General features: G+C 45.4%; 2 protein-coding genes across 3 annotated transcripts in view; both read left to right on the top strand.

The window, feature by feature from the left end:
- Window positions 1–3,040: 3,040 nt before the first annotated feature.
- Window positions 3,041–5,847, top strand: TNFRSF17 (TNF receptor superfamily member 17). Its single transcript, XM_060078962.1, has 3 exons — window positions 3,041–3,335; window positions 3,690–3,821; window positions 5,558–5,847. The coding sequence occupies exons 1-3, from the start codon at window positions 3,041–3,043 to the stop codon at window positions 5,845–5,847; spliced, it is 717 nt and encodes a 238-aa protein (XP_059934945.1).
- A 3,798-nt stretch (window positions 5,848–9,645) lies between these two features.
- Window positions 9,646–27,225, top strand: part of SNX29 (sorting nexin 29) — a 564,284-nt gene continuing 546,704 nt past the window's right edge. For both annotated transcript variants that reach the window (XR_009530118.1, XM_060078037.1), the window contains exon 1: window positions 9,646–9,724. Coding sequence is in view for 1 of the 2 variants with exons in the window: in XM_060078037.1 (XP_059934020.1) it covers window positions 9,718–9,724 (7 nt within the window). In the remaining variant the exon portion in view is untranslated. The remainder of the gene's footprint in view (window positions 9,725–27,225) is intronic.

Below are 27,225 nucleotides of genomic sequence, written 5' to 3'. Positions count from 1 at the left end.
CAGTCACCCTTATCCTGAGGAGCAAAGGGGAAGGCCCTCAATCAGTGTCTATTGTCGACATTTTAGTCAAGAGTGGAGGAATTAGTTAAGAATGGGATAAAATGGTTAAGGATTTTATTTTGATTTTTGGATTGTTAGCAACCAACCCAAACTGACTCTGGCTAACTTAAGCCAAAATGGGATTTTATTGGAAGGATCACAGGTTTTCCTCACAGAATCTAAGAGAGAGCTGAACAAGCTGAACAGCAAACCTGGGGAAGGGGAGGGACCAGAGCTACCCTGGGGAGCCTCAGCAGGATGGCATCACCATCCTCTCTGGGCCACCCATCCATTGATGTGGTACAGCTCCAAGGCCTGCGCTCTCTGGTTCAAGCTTGAAACAACTGGGGGAGAGAAGATGCTTGTGGGGAGAGAGCCTGAGGCAAGATGAAGCCTCCCGGCCTGGTCCCTGGAAGCCCACTCAGCACATCTGAGAGGCTTGGCAACATGCCAGGAGATGTCTGCTGTGACCTCTCTGAGGATGGAACCATTCCTGGGCTTCTCCAAGATGCCCGAGGCCTACAAGGGATTAAGAGCAACCTCGGCAGGCCTTCACTGCTTGTACGGCTCAGTGAGGTTGCCGGAGAAGGGCTTTCTTGGTGCTTTGGCTTTCAGGCCTCACACTGTCTCAGACTCTGCCCATCACTGGTTTCTCTGACTTCTTTAATCTTTACTCTTCCCCCCTTAGCCTATGCTCTTCATCTTTGGGAAACTTTTCTTTCACTCTGCTCTTTTCCCTCCTCCAAGCTCCCCAGTTGCTGTAGACTGAATGTTTGTGCCCCCCCACCCCAAATTCTTACGTTGAAACCTAATCCCCAGTGTGATGGCATTTGGAGGTCTTTGGGAGATTATTAGGTCATGAGGGTGGAGCCCTCATGAATGGGATTAGTGTCCTTATAAAAGAGAATCCAGGGAGATCTCCTGCCCCCTCCACCATGAGAGTTTATAGTGAAAAGACAGCTAGCTCTCTGTGGGCTCTCACCAGACACCAAATCTGCTGACACCTTGATCTTGGATTTCCCAGCCTCCAGAACTGTGAGAAATATATTTTTGTTGTTTGTAAGCCACCCAGTCTATGGTATTTTGTATAGCAGCCTGAATGGACTAAGACAGCACCCTTTAAAAAAATGGTTCTTATTAAAAAAAAATAATCATTATTATTTAAAAAGTTATTCAAGCAGTACCAAAGATTTTTCAGTGAAAAGTAAGTTTTTAAAATTTTCTTCCACCCTTGACTTTATGTCTCTTGCCAGAGGCAGTGATTATTATCAGTCTGCTGAGTATCTTTCCAGATGTAGCGTATGTTTATATCTCTATATATAGACCCTACATATTTTATTTTGTAAACACAGGAGAGAAGATTACAAACACACTGCTCAGTACCTTGAATCTTCCACTTGGTGATGTATTGTTCATATCAGAGCACATTGGTCTCATTCTTTTTGATGGCTGTGTCGTATTCTACAGTGGATTCCCCACTGATGGACAGGCTCTTGTGAATACAAATGACGTTGCAGTGAATGTCCTTCTACATGGGACTTCAGGCACCTGTTTCTGACAGTACATCTGTCAGAAACAGTAGTGCTTTCTTTTCCAAGAGATATCGAGGCTCAGTTCTGGTTTCCACCAGACTTCCCAGGCGTGGCCCACCTTGGCCACCTCCTCTTCCTCTCCACTCCTTAAATACCTACAATATGCCCACTGACATACTCAAAGGCCACCAATGACCCCCTTCCTTAGTGCACCACCTCTGACTTTTCTGCAGAATTTGACCCCACTTCCTATCCTTTCCTGAAGCTCTCCTTGCTTGGCTGATAGGAGGGGTAATCTTTGTCCTTGCCTATCTCTCATCATGCTTTTCCTGTGTCCTTTCCTGTCTCCCAAAGGTCACCATTTGGGAGCGTGAGGGCGTGGGACCTGCTGGGCCAGCCCTTTCAGCTCCTGGTTGTCCCACCCAGGGTGTCACACCTGTTGACCTCACTGCCTGGACCCTAGAGGAATGTAAGATGTTGATTTATTTCTCAGTATTGTTAGAAACAAACGCATGTGATTCCATTTATGTAAAAAGGAAAATGCACCTCCCTATATATCTGTCTATTTATCTGTCTATCTATCCCTCCATCCACCTACAGAAATCCTCCCAGGAGTTGGCCAAATAGAACACATTGGCAATAGCACAGAGAACTCTACTCAATACTCTGTAATAACCTTTATGGGAAAAGAATCTGAAAAAGAATAGATACAAGTATATGTATAACTAAATCACTTTGCTGTACACCTGAAACCAACACAACATTGTAAATCAACTATATTGTAATATAAAAAAATAAAAACAAAAAAACACATTGGCAGGCCTGTTTGCAAACTCTGTGTGATACACCAAAATACTAACAGTGATTATTTCTGGATGCTATGATTGTGGATAATTTTTCTACATGCTCAACTGTTTTTTTTTTCTAAAATTTCAACAATAGAACATAGATATTAATAATATATTAATATTCATATATTATTATTATGTCCCAAACCTATCTTCCCCCCAACCCTCTTGCCAATTTAACTTTTACCCTAGAAATCCCTATTTGTCGGAATTCTGGGATTCTTCCTAGGTTTAAAACCTGGTAGGCATGCTTCATATTCCCTCCCTCTCATATTCTATCTTCCTACTACACTTTGTGGTTATTTGAGGTAATTTCTATCTCCTCTGTTAGATTTTTAGTTCTTAAGGGACACAGACCTTGTCTCATCTCTCTCCCTGGGGCCCATCACACAGCACAGCTCACAAACAGATGCTCCAAAAATGGTTACTGAACCTTCTGCTTGATGCCTCAGGCTTGTCGACATCCTGCAACTGTCACCTGCCTGAGAAATTTCCTCTATAAATAAGCAGTTTCTGTTTCAGGTATAAACCATAGCCCTTGCTACATACGCCCCATCTCTTACCCCACCCAGGCCTCAAACTTAGAAACTGGAATTAGTGTTGGTATTCAAATCCTTAGCCATGGTACAAAGAGTCAGCCCCCATAAGAACCAAGTCATTGATGTGAAGTTCTTTTTTTCCCTCGACATTCTAGCAGCTGTCATTACATTTGCTGGGGAATTCTCAACGAGATTTTACTTGTCCTCCCATGCTGTTCTTTCTGTGGTTTCCTTGTTTCTTTTTGCGATCCGGTTCCAGATGGCTCAACAGTGCTTCCAAAATGAATATTTTGACAGATTGCTGAATGCTTGCAAACCGTGTCACCTTCGATGCCCTAATACCCCTCCTCTAATATGTCAGCGTTATTGTAATACAAGTAAGTAATACTGCTCGAACAATTCCTCATTGGTGTGAAGTCTTCTCTCTGTATTGACTTTATTCAAAGAAGAAATATTACGGGGAAGGTGGTGATATTTTCTGGATCAAAAAGAGGAAGAAAATTAGGCAATCATTTAAATGCCGACAGGAACGAACAATTATTCAGAACTGAACTCAATTTTATTCTGCAATCTTAACAACAGAGATTTTTTATCAGCTCTCCTAATTAAGTATTGTTTAGAATTTAAAAGTCAATGCTGAGGAATTAGGGGAATTGGACGGCAAATAATCTTTACTTGATGTGGATATGATGTTATCAGTTCATTATCTCTCTGACATTCTTTTAATTCAGTGAAAGGAACAAATGCAATTCTCTGGACCTGTTTGGGCCTCAGCTTGATAGTTTCTTTGACAGTTTTCCTGTTGATGTTCTTGCTCAGGAAGATGAGCTCCCAGCCATTAAAGGACGAATTTAAAAACACAGGTTGGTTTGATGGTTCATCTTTGAAATCTGTTTCCAAGAGGTGGCTATGGTGAATTTCAGTTCCTTTTCTTTTTTCATGTTGAGTATCTCATCCTGTAAGGGCCCTTCTGAGTGTATTAGATGACAGGTTAAATGAACTCTTGGAAGAAGCGAGCTTTCTTTTCGATTTTTACACCTTCTTCGCTGATGTCCTACAATGTCAGCCTTCCCCAACATTTTTTCTAATTACTCTTTCGAGGTACTGAGGCTTCCTTGGGAAACATCCATCTCTTTGACAAAGTTAGCACATTGATTAAACGTCATGCTATCAGAAACAGCTAGCCAGGTTTGGTACTATTGGGAAAAGTATATTTGGCAAGATCCGTGGCCATATTTTCATACAAATATAAGTGTTGTTTGCTTGGGTGAACATTTTACTGCGAAAAATGCTAGAAATGAATACCAGTTGCTCCTGGATTATTTAAGCAATCATCTCAAAGATTTTTTTTTTTTTTTTTTTTTTTTTTTTTTTTTGCGGTAGGCGGGCCTCTCACTGTTGTGGCCTCTCCCATTGCGGAGCACAGGCTCCGGACGTGCAGGCTCAGTGGCCATGGCTCACGGGCCCAGCCGCTCCGCAGCATGTGGGATCTTCCCGAACCAGGGCACGAACCCGTGTCCCCTGCATCTGCAGGCGGACTCTCAACCACTGCGCCACCAGGGAAGCCCTCAAAGATTTTTATCTTTATTAAGCAGTAGAGAACCAGTCCCAGAGAGGTGGATGTTCTACTTAAAGGCTTTGTAAGATAAAAATATTTCAGCACCTTTGCCCATGATCTAATTCCTGAACACTTTGCAGCCATTGCCCTATTTCTTTATGCATGTATTTTCCATGCATAATCTGTAAAGCATCCACCTCATTTGCTTTCTAGTGCAGTAAAGGGAGGGAGATGGCTGTTCCATATGATTTACTCATTTCTCTTTTTTTGCCTGGGGTCTGAGAGACAGGTGGGGAGTGACTTGAGTGTGACGTTTTGGAAGATGGAGTTACGCTGCAGAAGGTTGAGGAAGTAGTAAACGTGCCTTCATAGACATGTATGGGGATGTAGTGGAGACTCCTTCCTTCTGTGATCATGACAGATTCATTAAAAAAAAAAAGTAATCTGCCACAAAATGCTCTGTAAGAGAAGCCTCTTTACCGTGAATTCTAAAGTGTCACCCAAGACTGATTTTGGTGTGCTGTAACATATGGTAATTTGTCATTTCACATGTGTAAAAAGGCTCAGTACCTTAATGCATCCAAGGGCCAAGTGGGTGAGGAATGAATGTAGTGGGCTGCTTGAGGCTTCGGCAACAGGGGAGCCCATGCCCTGCTTGGAGGAGACAGGAGCTGTCGACTCCCAATTGTTTCCGTGTAGGAATGTAGGCTCCTGGTGGCCACATTTTGTTTTCTTAAAAAAAAAAAAAAGAGGCCAGTTGTCTAGATTTGTATGTAAAATCTCTTGCTTTTCAAATGTGGGCCAATGTAAAACAGACAAGCAAACACTTAAAAACACTGTACGCCCTAAACCAAGCATGTCTTTGAACCCAATGTGGCCCATGGTCTGTCAGTTCATGACTTCTAGTGTAGGACCCACGTATTTGTTCTGTGGGAAGAGACGCATCTCACGTTGCTTTGATCCCGGATGTGTGCTGCTAAGTCTGGCACAACCATGTGCCCTGAAAAGTTTAGGTTAACTGTTCTGTTTCTGCATAATCAGGACCGGCTCTCCAGAAGGATGCGAATGCAGACCTGTATGAGAGCGACGATGGCGGGACTGGTGCGGAAACTCTTCTTTCGAGAGGCCTCGGGTACACAGTGGAAGAATGTACGTGTGAAGACTGTGTCAGGAGCAAACCAAAGGTCGATTCTGACCATTTCTTTCCACTCCCAGCCATGGAGGAAGGTGCAACCATTCTTGTCACCACGAAAACAAACGACTACTGCAGCAGCCTGCTAGCTGCCTCGAGTGTCACGGGGATGGAGAAATCAATTTTCCCAGCTAATTAACCATTCTGATGGTTTAGAGCTACTTGGAAAATCTTTTGTCAGAAGAAAAGGATGATGTATCAGATCTTTTTAGGATGATTGTACTTATCAGTGGATGATATGGCTTTTTGTTCTCTAATTCTGGAAAATCTTTGTTAGATATATTTTTCTACCTTACTGTTGGGAGCTTAGCTGTGGAAACTAGCTTGGTTTCATGATTAAATTGACTCACTGAAAAAAAAAAGCACTGCAATGTGTAGATTCCATAGTCACACATTTCTGTGGCTAGACACTTCTCTCCTATACATGCACACATACATTTCAGGACAGACTGGATTTCTTTTTATTGTTAAAGGAAAGCAAGGTTATCCTACGTACTTTCTATCTACAGGAGAAGCCTAGAGCCAGCCACACTAATTCAGTGTGCAGTGCATGGCCAGTTCCTGATCTTGTGAGCTTTCAGCTTCATGGAGGCATCAGGCATTATTACAATCATATAAATAAACGTGTAGTTGCAAACTGTGATAAATGGGTACTAGGTATCGTTTTTGCACCTATATGCAGGTAATAATAATGATAGCTAGCACTTATTTACCCTTACTAATGTGCTAGGGGTTGTTCCAAGTGCTTTACCTGTACTAACTCATTTAATATATACAACAAACCACAAGGTAGGTGGATCATTATTATCTGCATGTTACAGATGATGACAGAAACTGAATCAGAGCAAGATCACATAGCTGGTAAATGGCAGGGCCAGATTTAAACCCAGACATTCTGATCTATTCCCTTTTTTCTCTTCACATCAATTTAATTCCATTTCTGAGTTTCCTCATTTCTTTGGGCTACAATCTTAGTCATTATTGGGAGAGGGTTGCCTTCCTTGGGTTGTGCGAAGGTCCTGAGGTGCTATGGAAAGGGCTGTGCAATAGGCAGTGCCCTCTGGTAATCTGTTGACTTTGATCATTGTTAAGATGCCCACTGGCACCACAGCAGAAACCCTCAAGGTCTTGGGGCTTTGTGGCTTTTGTGTCAGGTTTGGGGTATGGAGAAACTTGGTGGGAACTTTTTACCCACTCAGGGTCCATTATGGCTCCATTCCAGGCCTTTTAGGGCCATAGGAGACAACGCAGTATAGTGGTGAAGGCACTGGCTCTTGGACTTTGACTCCAGGCTCTGTTACTAGGAAGCTATAGACATTGGGTGACTATAAGAAAGTTACTTAACCACTCTATGCCTCAGTTTCCCCATCTGTAAAATGGGGATAATAATAGTATCCATTTATAACATTGTTTTAAGGATTATATGAAAATATACATACACATACATTTATTATTTATTCCCATGAAAAGTTTCTGGTTCATGTTAAGTACTTTGTGTTAGTTACGTTGCCATCATGGTTTTTATTAGTGCTTTGAGGTCTAGTCTCTTTGAGGGCAGACACACACTCCTTTTCTGTTATGTGGCCTGGGAATATTCCTCCTAGTTTCTCACAAGCCTTCTTCCTTCTCCCCTCACCCCCCTCAATGAGTTTAGATTTTTTCAAAAGCCCAGAAGAGCTGCTGACCTTAGGCTTTTGATTCTTGGTCCTCCAGTACCAGGCTAAATCTTGGGAGGAAGGAATTACAATACTTAAAGGAGGGTGGCTGGTGGTGGAAAATGTAAAGCACCCTCTACGAGTTCAATAACCTATCCCATCTCAAGTGCCATGAAGAAAGGGTACAGGGCGCTAGGAGAAGGTATAACATGTATCCTCATGACAATTCCATGAAGCAAGTATGTGATGTCTCACCAAAAGTTACAGAGGCAGACAGACCTAAACTAGGCTTTCTGCGGGGGACAGGAGGGATTCAGACACACTGACTCTTTAACTAGAATAACAAATTAGCAACAACTACAAAGTACAATTTTGAAAATGGGGAAAACAGCCCCACCAACCAAACATACAAGTATTTTCATTTTTACATTCTATCATAGTCCCTGCACATGGCTGTATTTTGACTTTGACACAATTGTAATCATGGTGTACAGATCATTTTGCACGGGGCTTTTTTTTTTTTTCCCAAACCGTGTGGCATTTGGGATCTCACCAGTTCCCTGACCAGGGATCAAACCCATGCCCCCTGCAGTGGAAGCATGTAGGCTTAACCACTGGACCACAGGGGAGTTCCCTGCATGGGGCTTTTTTTAACTTGTTCTATTATCACTGGCCTTTCCTTGCATTTCCATAACCTTTATAATTAGCACTTTAAACGAGATTATTTGTGAGGTGGGCCACGATTTGCTTAGCTATTCTTCTGTAACCTGGCTTTGGTGCTTTTCACTTTTTCTCTATTATAAATAATGCTGCAGAGCATCCTTCTCCAAAGATCTCTCGATCTCTGCTGAATCCAAAAGGTAAATTTCCAGGGGCCAGAGAGTATGTGTTGAGAGGCAATGTAGTAGGAAGACTATGGGGATGTGGGTCACGCAGAACTCGGCTGGAATTCTGGCTCCATTTCCCCGTGGGGGCCTCAATTCAGTGTTTTGTGGATCAAGACTTAGGAGTGGATCAATCGTCTCAGTCAGCATTGAAAAAAATAAAAGGCGAAGAGAATACATTACCTACAGAATTGTTTTGTTAAACAGCTTCTTAAATGTATGTATTTGTGTACTGGGTTGTGGTGTAAAATGCATTTTCTTCTACTGTGGGTTGTGGGCAAAACAAGTTGGGAAAACACTCCTTTAACCTTTCTGAGTCCCCTTTCCCTTATCTGTAAAATGGGGCAGTAACCTGACCTTCTTTCAAACACGACCCATCTACATTCACACCACTGCCACCACCCTAGCCCCAGGCACTAGTATCTCTTGCCAGACAATTGCAGTGGCCCCCTAACCAGCTGACCCTTCTCCACCTTGCCCCACTACAATTCATTATCAACCCAGGAAGAGGAATCACCTTAAAATTCACATTGCGTCACTCCCCTGCTTAAATTCTTGTAATGATTTCGCATTCCCTTATCTCCTCAGAATTAGGCAGGAAAGTCCAACCCATTCACCATGGCCTGCAGGGCCCTCCACCCACCTCTTTTTTTTTTTTTTTTTTTTTTTGCTGTACGCGGGCCTCTCACTGCTGTGGCCTCTCCCGTTGCGGAGCACAGGCTCCGGACACACAGGCCCCGCGGCCATGGCTCGCGGGCCCAGCCGCTCCGCGGCATGTGGGATCCTCTGGGATCGGGGCACGAACCCGTGTCCCCTGCATTGGCAGGCGGACTCTCAACCACTGCGCCACCAGGGAGGCCCCACCCACCTCTTCAATGTCCTCTCTCACACCCTTTTCTCGCTCACCCTTTCACTCCAGTCAACCCCTCCTTCTGGAACACCCTTCCCGTAGATCTTCCCGGGCCGTCTCCCTCTTACCATCCAGGTCTCTAAAGTCGTCTCCAGAGAGTGGCCCCCCCGGGACTGCCCACTTCCCCTGTCCCCACGCTTTGGCCCATTCCTCTTTTTAAATTTCCCCGTTCCGCTTCTAGCGCTCTCTGGAACCGCGTTGTCTCATTTCTCGTGGCCACCGTCCCGTCTGGCTCCCCGACAGAGGCGTGAGCCCAGGATGGCGGGGAGGCGTCCCGTCCGGTCCCCGCCTTGCGGATCGCGAGGCATCGCTGCGGGGGTCTCCGGTCTACCTCGGGCACCCAACAGCCTCGGCGCGGCTAGCATCTCCCCAACTCTGCCGCCCGGCACGGGTGTTTACGTTCCGGGTCGGGGGGGCGGGGCCGCGCCGGCGGGGCTGTACTTCCGGGGCGGGGCGGTAGGCGGGGCGGGGCGCGCCGTCTCCTGGCCTGTCTGGAGGGCGGCAGCGGCAGTGGCGGCAGTGGCGGCGGCACGGCAGGCACCGGCCCGGGAAGCGGCACCATGAGCGGTGAGTGGAGGCCTGGCCGCTGTCACCCGCCCCAGCCGCCCCGGCTCCCGTCGCACCAGCTGCACACTCCGGCCCCCGAGTCCCCGCGTCCCGCTCGCTCGCGGATCCCGTCCCATCGCTCCCAGTTTCCTGACCCCCATGTACGCCCAGTTCCTGGCTTCTGGTCACCTGCACTTTTCTGGCGTCCCCGGTCCAGGCACTCCTAGTCCCTTGACTCCTGTCCATCACTTACAACCAGCTCCTGGACACCTGTCCCCCAGATTCCCCAGTCCCTCCCAGTCCTCCGACCCCCTAGTCCAGTTACCGACCCCCAGTTCTCAGACCTCCTGTGTCTTAGTCCCTCCTAACTCCTAGACTCCCTGAGTCCCAGTTCCAGTTACTGGTCCTCCTGCTCCCCAGTCATTCCCACTACCCAGGCCCCCGGCCCCAGTCACTCCGATCGACACACAGGCAAAGAGTGTCTCATTCTTAGTTTGCTGCCCCCTGAGCCTTGTGTCCCCCGCTAGCTCTCGGTTTCAGAGGACGCTTGGTTCTCCTCATTTTCCCTCTCTGGTTCTGCTTCTTGTATTTTGGTTATTGTTTCATACTCCAGCTCCTTCCATTTCTTTTCCTAGCTCATCTGAGGTCTCCCTAGTCCTGCCCGGCAGCCCTAGCTAGCCCTCTTGTCCAATGCTGAGCTCATTTGGGGACCTCTGCCCTTCCCAGTCCGACCCTGTCCCTCCCACTGGGGAGCGGGGTGGTTTTGGTGGGAGGCTTAAGTTATGTGTGGACAGCTTGCCTTCAGTGTTTCTGAAGTTTAGTCCCTAGACTTGGATGCGTGTTCTCAGCCCTTTCCACTCATGAGGTCCGTTGGTGTTTTGCTGCTAAGTCATTCCTGGGTGTAGTATGTAGAGATGGGAGTGACTCAGGGCAGCCTCGCAGCTGCCCTGACTGGGATCTGGATTTACTTAGGAAGACCCGCCTACCCTCCTTCTGTTTTCCCCTTACTGTGGAATAGCCTCTACAGAATCCTTGCAACCAGCCCAGCTGGCCCTCGCCTTGGACTCAGGCATTTCTGGAGGTCGAGGCGGGGCAAGGTGAAGGCCATGTGTCTGTCTTCATCTTTAACTTTTAAGTTAACTCTGTGGATCATTTTCCATAGCTTAGGTGCCTTTTGTTTCGCTATTCATGAGCAAGGTTTGTGAAATTGATGGTCCTAATGCGGGAGCTGGGGAGGGGGGTTTTCCTGGGAGATAGTCCAGCTTCTGTTGTCAGATGATTTTTGGCCTCACTAGAGTTTCTGGTCCTTGAACACTAGTGATACCACAACAAAGATGCAATGAACTGGTTTCCACCCAGGAGGTAATACAGCCTGGAATAAGTGCAGACCTTGGGGGCAGACAGGTTGGGTTCAAATACTTGCTCTTCCACATAAACCTGTGTGATTTAGAGCAAATTGCTCTGCCGTCCTGGAAGTCTCAGCAAAATGAGGATAAATAATAGCACCTGTATCCTAGGCTTGTTGCAAAGACTAACATTACTCACGTAAAGTGATTGGTACTGTGCCCCTCACATGGTATGTAGTCAGGAACTTGAGAGCTGCTATTGTTTCTGTAAGGACCTCTGTGGGGTTCAGGTGGGGTTGTTTTCTCGCCCAGCTCTGGGACAAGGGCTGGAGCTAAGAACGCTCTGAGAAACTCTTCTTTTTAATGTGACCATGGAGTCTCTGCCTTGAACTCACAGTTCTGGACCATTCTTTCTACTGTCTTCATTGGGAGCAAGTGAAATTGACAAGCCAAGGGGAACCGGCCAATGTATACTTTAAGGAGCAACTTGATATCAAAACTAAGGAAGTTTTAAAATTCAGTGTAAAAACCCCATTAGGTCTAAGGTTAAACAAATTACAGAAGGAAACCAACACATGGCTTTTTTAGGAAAAACCATGAAGGATGAAAGACTTCTTTTGGAAAGATTGTAATTGAGAGAGAAAAAGTGGTTGCTGAGGATTGGAAGGGGAAGCCCAAGGTATTTTCCACCTATGGGATTAATAATTGGCACATAAAATAATGTGGCATGGAAATATTTACTCTTTTGCTTTTTTTAAAAGACAATTTCAAGCAAAAAAAAAGTGGAGAGAATAGTTTAATGAACAATTACGAACTTATGACACTTCACCCATATACCTGTCTACTTCCTACCTCTCTCCCCAGTTTATTTTGAAGCAAATCCTAGACACCCAGCAAATCCTATCATTTCTTCTTCTTTTTTTTTTTTTTGGCTGCGTTGGGTCTTCGTTGCTGTGCGTGGGCTTTAGTTGCGGTGAGCAGGGGCTACTTTTCGTTGCAGTGCACGGGCTTCTCATTCCGGTGGCTTCTCTTGTGGAGCACGGGCTCTAGGCCTGCAGGCTTCAGTAGTTGCACCACATGGGCTCAGTAGTTGCAGCATGCGGACTTCAGTAGTTGTGGCACATGGGCTCAGTAGTTGTGCACGGGTTCCAGGGCACATGGGTTTCAGTAGTTGTGGTGCGCGGGCTCAGTAGTTGTGGCTTACGGGCCCTAGAGCTCAGGCTCAGTACTTGTGGTGCACGGGCTTAGTTGCTCTGCAGCATGTGGGATCTCCCCAGACCAGGGATTGAACCCATGTCCCTTGCGTTGGCAGGTGAATTCTTAACCACTGTGCCACCAGGGAAGTCCTATATCATTTCATCTGTAAATTAAAAAAAAAAATTTCTAAGATATAGGGACTCCTTTTTAAAAAAGCATAACTCAATTCCATTATCATACCTATAGGAAATAAGCAGTAATTCATTAATATCAGATATTCAATGTTGAATTTCCATGATTGCCTTATAATTTTATTTTATAGTGTATTTTTTTTTTTTGGCCACGCCGCGTGGCTTGCAGGATCTTAGTTCCCCGAGCAGGGATTGGACCCAGACCCCGGCAGTGAAAGCGCTGAGTCCTAACCACTGGACTGCCAGGGAATTCCCTATAGCGTATTTTTAAAAGTCAGGGTCTAAATATGGTTTAAACAATGCAAATTGGTTTGTCTTTTAATTTTTTTAGGTCTCTTTCTCTCTTTTTAAGTTTTTTTTAATGTTTAACATATTTACAGAATTGTACAAACATCACCGTAATAAATTTTAGAACATTTTTACTACTCCAAAAAAAGTAACTTCATACCCATTAATAGCTGTTCTTCATTTTCTGTTCCTTCAGCCCCAGGCAAACACTAATCTACTTTCTCTCTCTGTGGATTTGCCTATTCTGGATATTTCGTATAAATCAAATCATACAATATGTGACCTTTTGTGTCTCTTTTCACTAAGTATCATGTTTTTAGGATTCATCATGTTGTAGCATATATCTCTACTTCATTCCTTTTTGTGACTGAATAATATTCTGTTGTATGAATATTCCACATTTTGTTTATCCATTCATCATTTGACAGACATTGACTTGTTTCCACGTTTTGGCTATTATGAATAATGCTGCTGTGAACATTCACGTACAAGTTTTTGTGTGGATAATATGTTTTCATTTCTCTTGGACAGATATCTAAGAGCAGAATTGCTGAGTGTGTTTGAAGAGCTGTCAGACTGTTTTCCAAAGCAGCTGCATCATTTACAGCCCTGTAAAAAGGTTCTGGTTTCTTCCCGTCCTCACCAATAGTCTTTTTGATAATAGCCATTCTAGTGAGTGTAAAGTGGTATCTCTTTGTGGCTTTGATTTGCATTTCCCTAATGAGTAATAATATTGAGAATTTTTTCACGTGCTTGTTGGCCATTTGTATATTTTCTCTGGAGAAATGTCTGTTCAGTTTCTTTGTCCATTTTTTGTTTTTTTTAATTGGGTTGTTTTTATTGTTGAGCTGTAAGAATGCTATATAATTTCTGGCTACAAGTCCCTTATCAGATATCTTTACAAAAAATTTTCTCCTGTTCTGTGGGTTGTTTTTCACTTTCTTGATGGTATCCTTTGAAGCACAAAGTCTTTTTTTAAACTATGGGTTCCCCTTTCATCTCCCTCGTTTTTTTTTTGCCCCCTTGCCATTTTTTTTTGAAGGAAACAGTTTATCCTGTTAGGTTTCTTTGTGGGATTTTGCTGATGGAATCCTTTTGGTGTAGTTTGACATGTTTCTCAGTTTCTCGTGTAGCCTATAAATTGGCAATTAGAGTCTGTTGTGTCTTGCAGCTGAAAATATTGGAGTGGAGGTGGAGGTCAGATGGGTACAAGGCCAAATACATTAAGTGCAAATAACCAGGAAGTGGAATGGTTAGGTAATGCATGCATAAGATAAATGGGCATCATGGGGCCAGGAACAACTAAGATGACCGTTAATAGGGGAGTGGACAAATATATGTGGTATGGTCACATGATGGAAAACCTCAAAGATGTTAAAAGGAATAAATTAGGTTTATACACATCACTGTGGCTATATCGCAACATTAATGTTCTCTAAAAATAAGCAAGGTACAGAATTATATTTAAAATATATACCTTGATGCATATCAGAACATGCACATAAAACAATGTTTATGGATTCATGTATGTGTGTAGAAGTAAACAAATTGCTAGGAGGATGGATACCTGCTGGATGTGGGTGGTTGTTTCAGTGTGATAGTGTGATGATTTACTTGTTTCTCTTTAAAGAATCCAGTAGGTAGGAATACTTGATTATCAGCCTTACTAGCTAAGGAATTCTGATTTTCAGATAATGCTTTTGCTCTTACTGGGGAAAATAGGACTTGTAGGGTCAGAAAGTCATTATGATTCTCAGGCACTGTCTTTGGTAAGACTTTATAGTTGAAGCTACTTGATGCCCATTTCCATCAATAATTACTCTGTCACGAATCCTTCTTAAGTTAGAAAGACCCTGAAACCCCCACTTCAAGGCCTGGGGAAAGCCAGACCCAGAGAGGTCAAATAATGAGTGAAGCAGACAAGCTCTAAGGGCCTGAAACACCAGAGTTGGGGGCTTAGTGGGTAATTTACTGCTGTGTCTTATCTGATGTTTAGGTTCATTTTGGCAGCTTTTTTCTTATTTTTCTGGAATGTTGAAGGTCATGATTTTCTCTTTGGCATTGACTGCGTCATCTCCAGCAGTGGCTTGTATTTGGAATAAAGGATCAGCTGATGGTGGAGGGGGAGGTAAATTAGGAGTTTGGGAATAACATATACACTACTATATATAAAACAAGTAAACAACAAGGACCTACTGCATAGCACAGAGAAGTATATTCAATATCTTATAATAACCTATAATGGAAAAGAATCTGAAAAAGAATATATATATATAATATATATATGCCAAATCACTTTGCTGTACACCTGAAACACAACACCGTAAATTAACTATACTTCAATTTAGAAAATGGTTAAAAAAAGAATCAGCTGAAATGAGTGAACGGAAAAAAGAATAGCTGTGGTCATTCAAAGCAGAAAAAGTGATGATATCACCTTTTTCTCCCCCAGTGAAGGCACTGGGCTGATCTGTTGTGGCAGATTGTAAGAAGAAACTGTTCCACTGTCAGCAAACATTTGACTGCCTGCCTCTCCTGTGAGCAAGTGGCAATGGACTCTGTCCCACTGATCTCCACTCTCCCGCTTCCCGGTTGCATGGCTCTGCCTGGGTGACCAACAGGAAGTCAAATGCTCAGAGGTCTTACATTTTGGAACTAAATTCTCTAACTTCTGGCAATGTGAACATAATCCCAGATAAAGCACCTCCCATCCTGCTACCGTCTTGCCTGCACACAGGCCATGCATTCTCAACGGGGTGATATCACCCCTGTGGGGGAGAAACATCTATTCTTGTGTCTAAAGCACAGATATGCATGATGTACGATATATCTGTGGTATTAAAATTTCATGGCGGGGGTGATTAAGGAGAAAATGTCTAAAAAGCAGCCTGACAGAGAATGAGAAAAAGCTTGAGAAATGTTGACATAGGCTGAAGTAATTTTGTCACTATCATATAAATTCACATTTTGCTTTTACCCTTAACATTTCTGGATAAAACTTTATCGTATTGCTACATGATCTTCATATTGATCACTTTTATGGACTTCATAATCCATCAGTAATCCATCATTACACATATGGCATAACTTTTAAATTACTGACTTTACTTGTGGAAACTTATCCCCCCCTTTTTTTCCTTTTTGTTCCTATTATACATAATGATGCAGTGAACATTTTTGTTCAAGGTAGTTTTTCTTCCTTTTGATGATGTCTTTAGGATGATTTCCCTGAAGTAGTGTTAACATGAAAGTGTCGATGGTTCTTGATTGCTCTTTCCGCCAAAGCAATTGCACTTGTTTAAAACGCTACCAGTGAGGGGCTTCCCTGGTGGCGCAATGGTTAAGAATCCGCCCGCCAATACAGGGAACACGGGTTCGATCCCTGGTCCGGGAAAATCCCACATGCCACGGAGCAACTAAGCCCGTGCACCACAGCTACTGAGCCTGCGTGCCACAGCTACTGAAGTCCCTGTGCCTAGAGCCCGTGCTCCGCAACAAGAGAAGCCACTGCAGTGAGAAGCCTGCGCACTGCAATGAAGAGTAGCCCCCGCTCGCCGCAACTAGAGAAAAGCCCTCGCGCGTGAAGCAATGAAGACCCGACGCAAAAAATGCTGCCAGTGGGAGTAAGGCACTGGTAGCAGCAGAGCCTGGCCAGAAATTCAGGGTTCAACGTTCTGCAGTCATTTGTTGGATGACCGTTTGGCGCATCTTCTTAGCAGAGGGCTGTACTGTCGGTGTTTGTTGAAGGGAATTGAAAGAATGTACCCAAAATGTGAAGAGTAATGAGTACGTTAACCAGGACTCTTCCTCCCACACACCTGGCCGCGCCACGCAGCTTGTGGGACCTTAGTTTCCCGACCAGGGATCAAACCCGGGCCCCAGCAGTGAAAGCACCGAGTCCTAACCACTGGATCGCCAGGGAATTCCCCAGGACTCTTTTCAATTGCATGTGGCGGAAGCTGATTCCAGCACAATAGGAGTTTAAAGCATCTTGTGTTGGAAAGGTCTAGGGATAGCCTGGCTTCAGCCTCAGCTGGTGCTTAGAGAGTCATCAGGACCACCTTTCTGTCCGGCTCGCAACTCTCAATACTTTGCTCTCTGTTGGCTTCACCCTCAGGCAGCCTCCCCTCCATGGAGGCAAGACGACCACTAGCAGCTCTTGGGTCACATCTACAATGTAGCAACACCCAAGCAGGCAGGCCTTTTCCAGTTGCTCCGGCAGAAGTCCTGGGGCTGACGCATAGTGGTCTGGCTGGCCTCGCGGCCATCCTGGAACCAACCCATCACCGTGGCTCTGGCTGCCCATGCCTGGATCACATGCCCAGTCCAGACCCCAAGGGTGGCGTCTGTCTCACTTGTTGTCTGGATGGAGGATGAACTGAAGGGGGAGGGAAGGCTCTTGTCATTTGGTGGGGGTTGGTCAAGGAAGACCTCGCAGGGAAGGTGATGTCTCAGCAGAGACCCGAGGGAGGCGGGGGTGACTCCTGAGCAGCTGGACAGGTGAGGATGCCTTTTGCTGAGGTGGGAAAGGCTGTGGGAGGAGCAGCCTGAGGCCTCCAGGGCGAGTGAGGACCCTTTCCCAGCCCTGACTTCTGCTCAGCCATCCAGAAGCCCTCAGAGGCCTGTGGTCCCCGGCTTCCCACGAGGGGGGAAACTTGCCCACTGGCACCCCATTTCTCCTTGCCTGTGTCTGCATAGCTTGGAATCTGCTCTTTGCTCCTCCACCTTAAAAAAAAAAAAAACAACGCCCAAATGACATTAAAGACTATTGTGAAAACAATATACCTATAAATATACCTCTCTAACATATTAAATATTTAGATTTTTAGGTATTCTACTTCTATGTTCAAAGCATATGCATTTTACCTAATTGCATTGAGTCTACATTTGAATTAGTGTTTTCACTTATAGCATTTACCCATGTTCCTTCTCTTCACAATTATTTAAAAATGCTGCGTAACATTCCACTAAATTGACATGCTGCAGTTATTTAACCTTTCTCCCATTGTAGGAAAAGAAAGTAAATTCTGTTTATGATGTTCTAGGATGGAGTTGGCAAATGTTTTCTGTAAAGGGCCAGATGGTAAATATTTTCTGCTTTGTGGTCCACATAGTCTCCATCCCAATTACTCATCCCTGTCGTATAAAAGCAGCAAGGGCAATACGCAAGTGAAAGCACGTGGCTGTGTTCCAATAAAACTTTATTTAGAAGACCTTCAGTTTGGGGGCTGTAGTTTGCTGACCCCTGTTCTAGAATGCTGTGGGAAAAATCTGCACCCCTGAAACCATGTTTAGGCAGGCATCATGCTGCAGTGGAAGAACACTTTGCCCTCAGGCAGTCCTGGATTTAACTCCCATTTGAAGGACCTGAGCAAGTTGTTGAACTTCTCCGACTCTTAATTCCCTTATCAGAAAATGGAAGTGAGAGTGACTGATGAATGTACAATGCCTTACTCAGTACCTGGAAGACAGAGAGACTGGTAAAGAAGATACTTATTACTTTTCTCATAATCCCCACCCCCGCACCCCGGCCCATTCCTCCTTAGCTTAGTTTCCCAGGAGTCAGGAAGGTGCTTTGATGTTCTTGTAGTTTTTGGTATTCCCTGCTCATTGCTTTCCAGGACTCTGCACTGGTACTCATTACCAGTGGTGCATTCCTGTATCCCTGGAGCTTTACGAGCAATGGGGAATTTCATTTTTTAAAAAAAATTGAAGTATAGTTGATTTACAATGTTGTGTTAGTTTCAGATGTACAGCAAAATTATTTTGTTATACATATATATGTATTCTTTTTAAGATTCTTTTTCATCATAGGTTATTATAAGATATCAAATATAGTTCCCTGTGCTATACAGTAGGTCCTTGTTATCTACTTTATATGTGGTAGTGTATATCTGTTAATTCCAAACTTCTAATTTATCCCTCCCCCTCTTTCCCCTTTGGTAACCATAAGTTTGTTTTCTATGTCTGTGAGTCTGGTTCTGTTTTGTAAGTAAGTTCATTTGTATCATTTTTTTTTAGATTCCACATATAAGTGATAACATATGATATTTGTCTTTCTCTGTCTGATTTATTTCACTTAGGATGATAATCTCTAAATTTATCCATGTTGCTGCAAATGCCAATATTTCATTCTTCTTTATGGCTGAGTTGTATTCCACTGTGTATATGTACCACATCTTCTTTATTCATTCATCTGTCGATGGACATTTAGGCTGCTTGCATGTCTTGGCTATTGTAAATAGTGCTTCTGTGAACATAAGGGTGCATGTATCTTTTCGAATTAGAGTTCTCTCCAAATATGTGCCTAGGAGTGGGCTTGCTGGATCATATGGCAACTCCATTTTTAGTTTTTAAGGGACCCTCCATACTGTTCTCCATAGTGGCTGCATCAATTTACATTCCCACCAACAGTGTAGGAGAGTTCCCTTTTCTCCACACCCTCTCCAGCATTTGTTATTTGTAGACTTTTTGATGATGGCCATTCTGACCGTTGTGTTTCCCCGGAGCTTTGCCAGCAATGAGGAATTTCAGTTTAAATGTTTTTTGGTGAACTTAGTTATACAGTGGTAACATGTGGTGGATGATTTGGTAAGTTTATAATTTGCATTTTTCCAACCATGAGGGAAGATACACTTTCTCTTCAAAGTATTTGCACACTGCAGTTTTTCTTTTTATTTTCTGCAGCAAGGATTGGCAAACTGGGCTGGCCACCTGTTTTGTAAATAAAGCTTTATTGCAACCCAGCCACACCCATTCTTGCTATTGTCTCTGGCTGCTTTTGCACTCTGAGTAGCTGCGACAGGGACCATCTGGCTTGAAAAGCCAAAAATATTTACCATTTTGCTCTTTACAGAAAATATTTGCTGACCTCTGCTCTAGAGGGAATTCTTTGCCCATTTATGAGTCCACTGTTGACCCCGTCTTTGTTCTTGGGCATCCCAAGTCCACTTGGGTGGCCCGAGCCCATCTGCCTCCAAGCAGAGTCTGCCTCTTTCCATTGTGTGGTGAAGGAAAGTCTGTCCTTTTGTCCTCCTCCAGCTGTGCCACTTTACCCCACAGTACTGGGACCCAGTGCCCCGACTTTGGGGGTGAATGATTGTCCATTTTATCTGTTCATGTGCTAATGCAGACAAAACTAGTCCTTCACTCATGCAATGTGCATTGCATGCACGAGGGCATTCTGGTCCTCTCCATTTAAAGCAGCCGCTTGAGGGACTACAGAACCGAACCCCGGAGTCTTGATCCAACAGTTGTTGAGTTCCTTCTGTGAGGAGGGGAACCAGAAACACAAATCATCTGAGACAACGCTCCACATGCTTACAGGGCTCCATAAAAATGCCATGTTAATTGCAGTTTTGCAGGGTGCATTGAACAAATCATATAGTATCATTGAATGTATCATGTGTTTGTTATATAATGTCAGTAAGTCATTTGTTGTGTTCCAGATGTTATGGCCCCTGTGTAGATAATTTGGTGCAGGAGGAGATGGGAACAAAAGGGCCTTTGGCCAGAGCTGGGAACAGCCATTGTGGAAGGGGTGGCCCTCACAGAGGGCCTGGCTGTTCTCGTGAAGGAAGAGCTGTGCTGGACAGGGCAGCAGAGAAATGAGGTGGAGTCTGGAGTGGCACGTGGGAGCAAGGCATGACTTTTATTAAACTGGGGGGAGGTATTATGACATCCCCATATGCTGTAGGAATTGCATAGGTGATAAGAAAGAATTGACCATGTGGGAAAAAGAGGGACTGTTGCTGGAGTATGTCCTTGAGCAGGTGAGAGGAGATGGGGTTCAGAGCACAAATAGAGGTTTAACTTTTTTAACTTCTTGGAGCCTCAGTTTCATCATCTGTGAAATGGGACAATCAAACTTAAGTTAGGGCAGAATTTCCCAATTGTGGCACTGTTGACATTCGGGCTGGATGATTGTTGTGTGGGGCTGTCCTGTACACTGTAGTAGATGCCAGGAGCAGCCCCCTAGTTGTGCCAAAAATGTCTCTAGACATTGCCAAATGCCCTGTTTTTTGGGGTGTGTGTGAAATCCTGGTTGAGAATCGCTTCTCGCCACCACTTCTCTGTAGGGCCCCTTATAAGTAAACCTCCTTGAAGTCTCCTTATTTGAGAGTGCCTGCTGTTTCCTGTTAGGAGCCTGACTGATGCAGAAGTTAAGGACTTACTAGCCTCAGACAGACACTCCCCTCAGTGTAATCAGAAACATGAGAGAGAAGTGAGCTTGGCTTTTCTTCCCTGTGTTTCAGTGGGGGTCTGGGCACTATCTGAAGTCTTGTCCCACCCCTGGGGGACTCCTGCTGTGGTGGCTTCTTTGGCTTAGAATGTGCTCTAATCTACCTGTTGCAGTCCTTTCCATAAAGTATTTTCTTATGGAGGTGAATTTCAGATAATGTGAAACCATGTATGCTTTTAATACAATTAGAACAATTAACAACTGTTAAGTTAGAAATTTAACAGTTATAAAAACAATTAACCATTTAAAAGTGAACAGTTCATTGGCAATTGAGTACGTTTGTAATGTGCAACCACCATGTCTGTCTAGTTACAAAGCACTCTCATCACCCCCAGAGGACACCCTGTACCTATTACACAGTAGCGTTCTATCTTTATGGGTTTACCTATTCTGTATTCTAGTTCTTCCTGTTTTTTTAAGCGCAGTTCAAGTTCCCACTTTTTCAGTCAGGCTTCCCTGGCCCCCAGCAGGCCAGCAGTGTGCTGTGGAAGAGGTCAGGCAGATCAGGGTCTCAGCGCTGCTTTGCTGCCTGACCTCGGGCAGAATTCCTGGCCTGCAGTGGGCACCCAAAGAACCTTACCGTCTTTTTCTTTTCTCCATTATGCCCGCTGAGTGCATTGCAAGGATTGGCCTTCGAGCAGAGAAATGACTTTCCCTCTGCCACTGCGTAGAGAGGCAGGGGGATACCATTGTGTGTGTGTGTATGCAGCCTTGCCCAAGTGACCTAACTCCTCTGTGGACGGGCACCATGATTACCTTGACCTCCTAGGTTGGGACAGGGATTGGAGAAAGGATATAGGTAGAGTGCCCTGGGGGCATCTTGCTGGTTTTCCCCTCCCCACTTGGCAGAGAAGGTTTTTCACCTTTATACTCCCCCAGGGCAGTGAACACAGAGGCCAGGATTGGATTGCTTTGCCTGTGCTCTGGAGAGAAGGAAGCCTGATGAAAGTACTTGTTAGAGCCAGAGGTATAGGATTGCCCATAACAACAGCAATAATAGTTAATATGTATAAAGTGTTTGCTGTATACCAGGCACTGTTCTAGGTGCATGGTATCCATTCACTCATTAATAGCTGTAGGAGGGGACTTCCCTGGTGGTGCAGTGGTTAAGAATCCATCTGCCAATGCAGGGGACATGGGTTTGATCCCACATTCCGCAGAGCAACTAAGCCTGTGCGCCACAACCACTGAGCCTGCACTCTAGGGCCCGTGAGCCACAACTACTGAAGCCCATGTACCGAGAGCCCATGCTCCGCAACAAGAGAAGCCGCCGCAATGAGAAGCCTGTGCGCCGCAACTAGAGAAAGACCACGCACAGCAACAAAGACCCAGTGCAGCAAAAAAAAAAAAAAAAAAAAAAAAAAAAAAGCCGTAAGAGGTGCAGAGGGGTTAAGTAACTTGTCCTTGGTCACATAGCTGATGATGTAGGATTTAACCTGCCCTGTCCTACTCTGAATCCCTGCTCTCTCTCCCCAGGAGGTCACTGAAGGCTGGAGATTTGTGGGAAAAATTAGTGTAGGATCTTAAGGATTCTAAACATGAAAGACAACAGCGAAGCACCTGAGCCAGGTGACTGATTTTCAAACGCAGGTGATTTCTAAGTTAGAGCCTCAGGAGATCACTGCATTTCTCTGACAGGTTTGTGGACCCTGGGTGTATTCCCTGGGGTGCCTTTCTGTTTTCTGTTTTCATTTTGATGGTGCTCTATTTTCATTTTGATGGAAGCCTGTTCTGTGAATCACTTTGCTGTATAACTGAAACTAACACAATATTGTAAATCAACTATACTCCAATTAAAAAAAAAAAAAGAAGCCTATTCTGGCTCATCTGGTTGATAGTGTTGACTCAGGCCTACCCTTACAGAAGGAAGGAAGCAGAAAGGCTGGGGTTTCATAGAGAAATCATTCCTGAACTGGCAGTGGGGCTGTCACTGCAGGATTGTTACAGGGGTTGAGGGTGAGCAAGATTTCACAGATGGCCGAGCCAGTGGACTCGAAATTGAATCCTTCCTTAAGCACTTCCATGGGTGAAGGTCTTTTCCTCTCAGCCCCAGTGCTCTGTTGAGTGGAGCCACCTTTCCTTCTTTGTCAAGGATTAGATGCCAGTCAGTTAATGGCTTAGCCCACAGTTGAGGCTCAGTAGTTGGGCACTGGCTCCCTGCTCCTCCTGGGTGGTTGCAGCCGTTGAGGCTGGAAGATTCTTCTTGCCCTGGGAGGGGTCCTGTATTCTCCTCTTGGCCCCTGGGAGAAGGTAGGAAAGAGCCCGGTAGCATCGATTGCTCTGCCTGCCTGTCTCCACAGACACCGCACACTCGCAGACTGCAGAGCTAGGAGGGTGTGATCTCATGCAGAAACCAGTACCCTGAGAAGGGAAGTGACGGTCTGTGTCACGTGGCCAGCAAGCAGCCCGGCCGGGATGAGGACTCCTGATGCCTTGTGACTTCCCACTAGCACGCCTTCCACTGTTCCTCATGGCCATGGGCCTCCTGGGCACCTCCTGCCGTCGGTGAATGCTCCCAAGGCTGCCTGTGCTCCCTCTACCCTACGAGACCCCCTTCTCTTCATCCCCTTTCAGGCCTGGGATGGCCACAGGTGCCTTTTCAGGGGTCAGGACTGTCGTTTTCAAGTGCACTTCTTTTTTTTTTTTTTTAACAGTTTCCCCAAAGGAATGTGTCTTGCTTATTACTGACATTTCGTATGTTTCAGTCATTGGAATATTTCTTTTTTAAAAAATTTTATTTATTTTACTTATTTATCTTTGGCTGCGTTGGGTCTTCGTTGCTGCGTGCGGGCTTTCTCTAGTTGTGTCGATGGGCTTCTCATTGCGGTGGCTTCTCTTGTTGTGGAGCACGGGCTCTAGGCGTGCAGGCTTCAGTAGTTGTGGTGCATGGGCTCAGTAGCTGTGGCTTGCGGGCTCTAGAGAGCAGGCTCAGTAGTTGTGGCGCCCGGGCCTAGCTGCTCTGCAGCATGTGGGATCTTCCCGGACCAGGGCTCGAACCCGTGTCCCCTGCATTGGCAGGCGGATTCTTAACTGCTGCGCCACCAGGGAAGCCCCAAGTGCACTTCTTGTCTGGGGAGAGATCGCGTCAACGAGGGTGGGTGTGTGGTGGGCTGAGACCTGCACAACCTCAGGCTGTTTCTCTCTAAAGAACAGGCTTTCTTCCCATGGTGGAGAGGCTTTGCAGGGTGAGGCAGAGGAGGCTGCTGACCTTTCTAGAAAAAGCAGTGGAACAAGTTCCATCTCAAAGATCTGGGATCATCATGCATATCATTAGGGGTAGGTGCTGTATCCTTGCTCTTCACGGTGGGTCAGGCACCAGCAGCAGCATCATCATCTGGGACCTTGTGAGAGATACAGAATCCCAGGCCCTACCCAGCCCTTCTGAATTAGAACCTGCTTGGAGATTCGTGTGCATGTGAAAGCTTGAGAATCACTGCGCTAACAATTATCAGTAGTGAGATGATGGAGATTTTTATTTTCTTTGTATATTTCCCCCTGATTTGTTATTATTGTATTTTTTCACATGAATTACTCTTTTTTTTTAAAATTGTGGTAAAATACACATAACATAAAGTTTGCCATCTTAACCATTTTTTTTTGCGGTACACGGGCCTCTCACTGTTGTGGCCTCTCCTGTTGCGGAGCACAGGCTCCAGACGCGCAGGCTCAGCAGCCATGGCTCACGGGCCCAGCTGCTCCGCGGCATGTGGGATCTTCCCGGACTGGGGCACGAACCCACGTCCCCTGCATCGGCAGGCGGACTCTCAACCACTGCGCCACCAGGGAAGCCCCATCTTAACTATTTTTAAGTGTACAGTTTGGTGGTATTAAATACCTTCACATTGCTGTGCAGCATTCCCACCATCCATCCCCATGACTCTTTTCATCCTGTTAAACTGCAGATGTGTAGCTGTTAAACCCTAAACCCCATTCTCTCCCCTCCCCTCCCCTCCCCCGGCAGCCACCATTACACTTTCTTTCTCTATGATTCTGATTGCTCTTGGCACCTCATATAAGTGGAATCATGTGGTATTTATCTCTTGTGTCTGGTGTGTTTCACTTAGCATAAGGTCCTTAAGGCTCATCTGTGTTGTAGCATATTGTAGAGTTTCCTTCCTTTTTAAGGCTGAATAATATCTATTGTATGTATATGCATACATATTTTGCTTATCCATTCATCTGTCGGTGTACACTTGGGTTGCTTCCACGTTTTAGCTACTGAGAATAATGCTGCTGTGAACATAAGCATACAGATATCTCTTCAAGACCCTGTTTTCAATTCTTTTGTGTATATACCCAGAAATGCTGGGTTATATGATAGTTCTATCACATGAATTACTTTTATGATCAGAAAGAATAGCAAAAGCACTTCAGGGGGGAAAACCTTGTCGAGTTTCCAGTTGGCGTTGCCCAAGGGCAAGTAGAGTTGTTGAGTGCAGTACTTGGAAAAAGGAAGAAAGCAAGCCTGACTTCCCAATTCTGGTGTTAGAGAAGCTGAAACTAGACCTTCTACTAAACGAAGAGCAGGATGTTTTGATAGACACAGGTGTCAAGAGCAATGTTTGAGGGCCTAGGGTCGGTGGGGTCTCTAGCCATCCTGAATGAAGCTTCAAGATGGCCTCTGGTCTGGTGGGAAGGATGCATGAGCTATCCTTTCTCAAGACCTCTTCCAGAAAAAATAACAGTGGCAGAGTTTGGGAAGTCAGCTGTATTACTGTGTGTCCATGGAGAGTTTACCGACTGGTTTGATCTCCGGGCCTGGGGTGAGGGAGGAGCCCGTGTGGTAGTCCTAACAACCCTTGAGGGGCACGATCTCCAGTCGGGGTCACCATTCCACCTATTTAAAAAAAAAAAAAAAATTAATTAATTAATTAATTAATTAATTTTTGGCTGCACTGGGTCTTCATTGCTGTGCACAGGTTTTCTCTAGTTGCGGTAAGCAGGGGCTACTCTTCGTTGCAGTGCGTGGGCTTCTCATTGCGGTGGCTTCTCTTGTTGCAGAACGCAGGCTCTAGGCATGCAGGCTTCAGTAGTTGTGGCTCACGGGCTCAGTAGTTGTGGCTTGCAGCTCTAGAGCGCAGGCTCAGTAGTTGTGGCACATGGGCTTAGTTGCTCCTCAGCATGTGGGATCTTCCCGGACCAGGGCTCGAACCCGTGTCCCCTGCATGGGCAGGCGATTCTTAACCACTGCACCATCAGGGATGTCCAACGGTTCCAACTATTAGTATTCAAATACAGAACAAAACCTAAACCCATTATAATGGTCCACAAGACCTTTGTTACTGGCCCCTGTCTTTGCTTCCCCTTTTCTGGTTTTTGCTCAAGTCATAAGAGGCTTCCTTTGGGTCCTGGAAGACCAGAAGCCAAGCTGTTCTTTCCTCTCTTCCCTGGCCGTTTGCTCTGCCTGGAATGCTGGTCTTCCATATCTTTCCATGGCTGCTCCTTCTTGTTAACAAGGGCTCAGCTCAGATACTACGTGTGCAGAGAGGCCTTTCCTGACTGTCCTGGCTGACGTGGCCCTCTTGCTTCCTCCCTGTCTCATCACCCCATTTAGTTTTTCTTTCTAGTATGACTCTCTAACATCATCTTTATTAGTTTACTTAGGAGCTATTTGTTTCTTCCTAAGAGAATTTTCGCTCCATGAGAAGATGGTTCTTTTATACCATTTAACTCCTGTGTCCCCAGCACTTAGAACATTGCCTGGCACACAGTAGAAGTTAAATAATTACCGAGTGGGTCAATGCATGTAATTGCTTGTCTTCTCTGAGCTTCAGTTTCCCCATCTGCGATTCAGGGATCCTAATACCTGGCTGGTAGGGTGGTTGTGAAAATTACAGGACACAGTGCGTTCAGAGGACTCAGTTTTTTTTTTTTTCTTTCGGTAAGCGGGCCTCTCACTGCTGTGGCCTCTCCTGTTGTGGAACACAGGCTCCGGACGCGCAGGCTCAGCGGCCATGGCTCATGGGCCCAGCCGCTCTGCAGCATGTGGGATCCTCCCGGACCGGGGCACAAACCCGCGTCCCCTGCATTGGCAGGCGGACTCTCAACCACTGCGCCACCAGGGAAGCCCAAGGACTTAGTTTTGTGCCTGGCGTGCAGGAAGTGCTCACCGCACGGTTACAGTTGTGAGCAACCGGGTGGCCCTGGCGTGACTTACATGAATCACTGACCATCTCTAAGGTGATGCCCTGCTGGTACTCCCTGGTGAAGCCCAGGCTGAGTTGCCCAAGAGAGAAGCAGCTCAGTGGCAATTCAAGG

Source organism: Mesoplodon densirostris, chromosome 16, assembly GCF_025265405.1.
Source record: "Mesoplodon densirostris isolate mMesDen1 chromosome 16, mMesDen1 primary haplotype, whole genome shotgun sequence".
Classification (NCBI taxonomy): domain Eukaryota; kingdom Metazoa; phylum Chordata; class Mammalia; order Artiodactyla; family Ziphiidae; genus Mesoplodon; species Mesoplodon densirostris.
The sequence above is the reverse complement of the archived record's forward strand: the minus strand, read 5'-3'. Positions and strand labels throughout refer to the sequence as shown.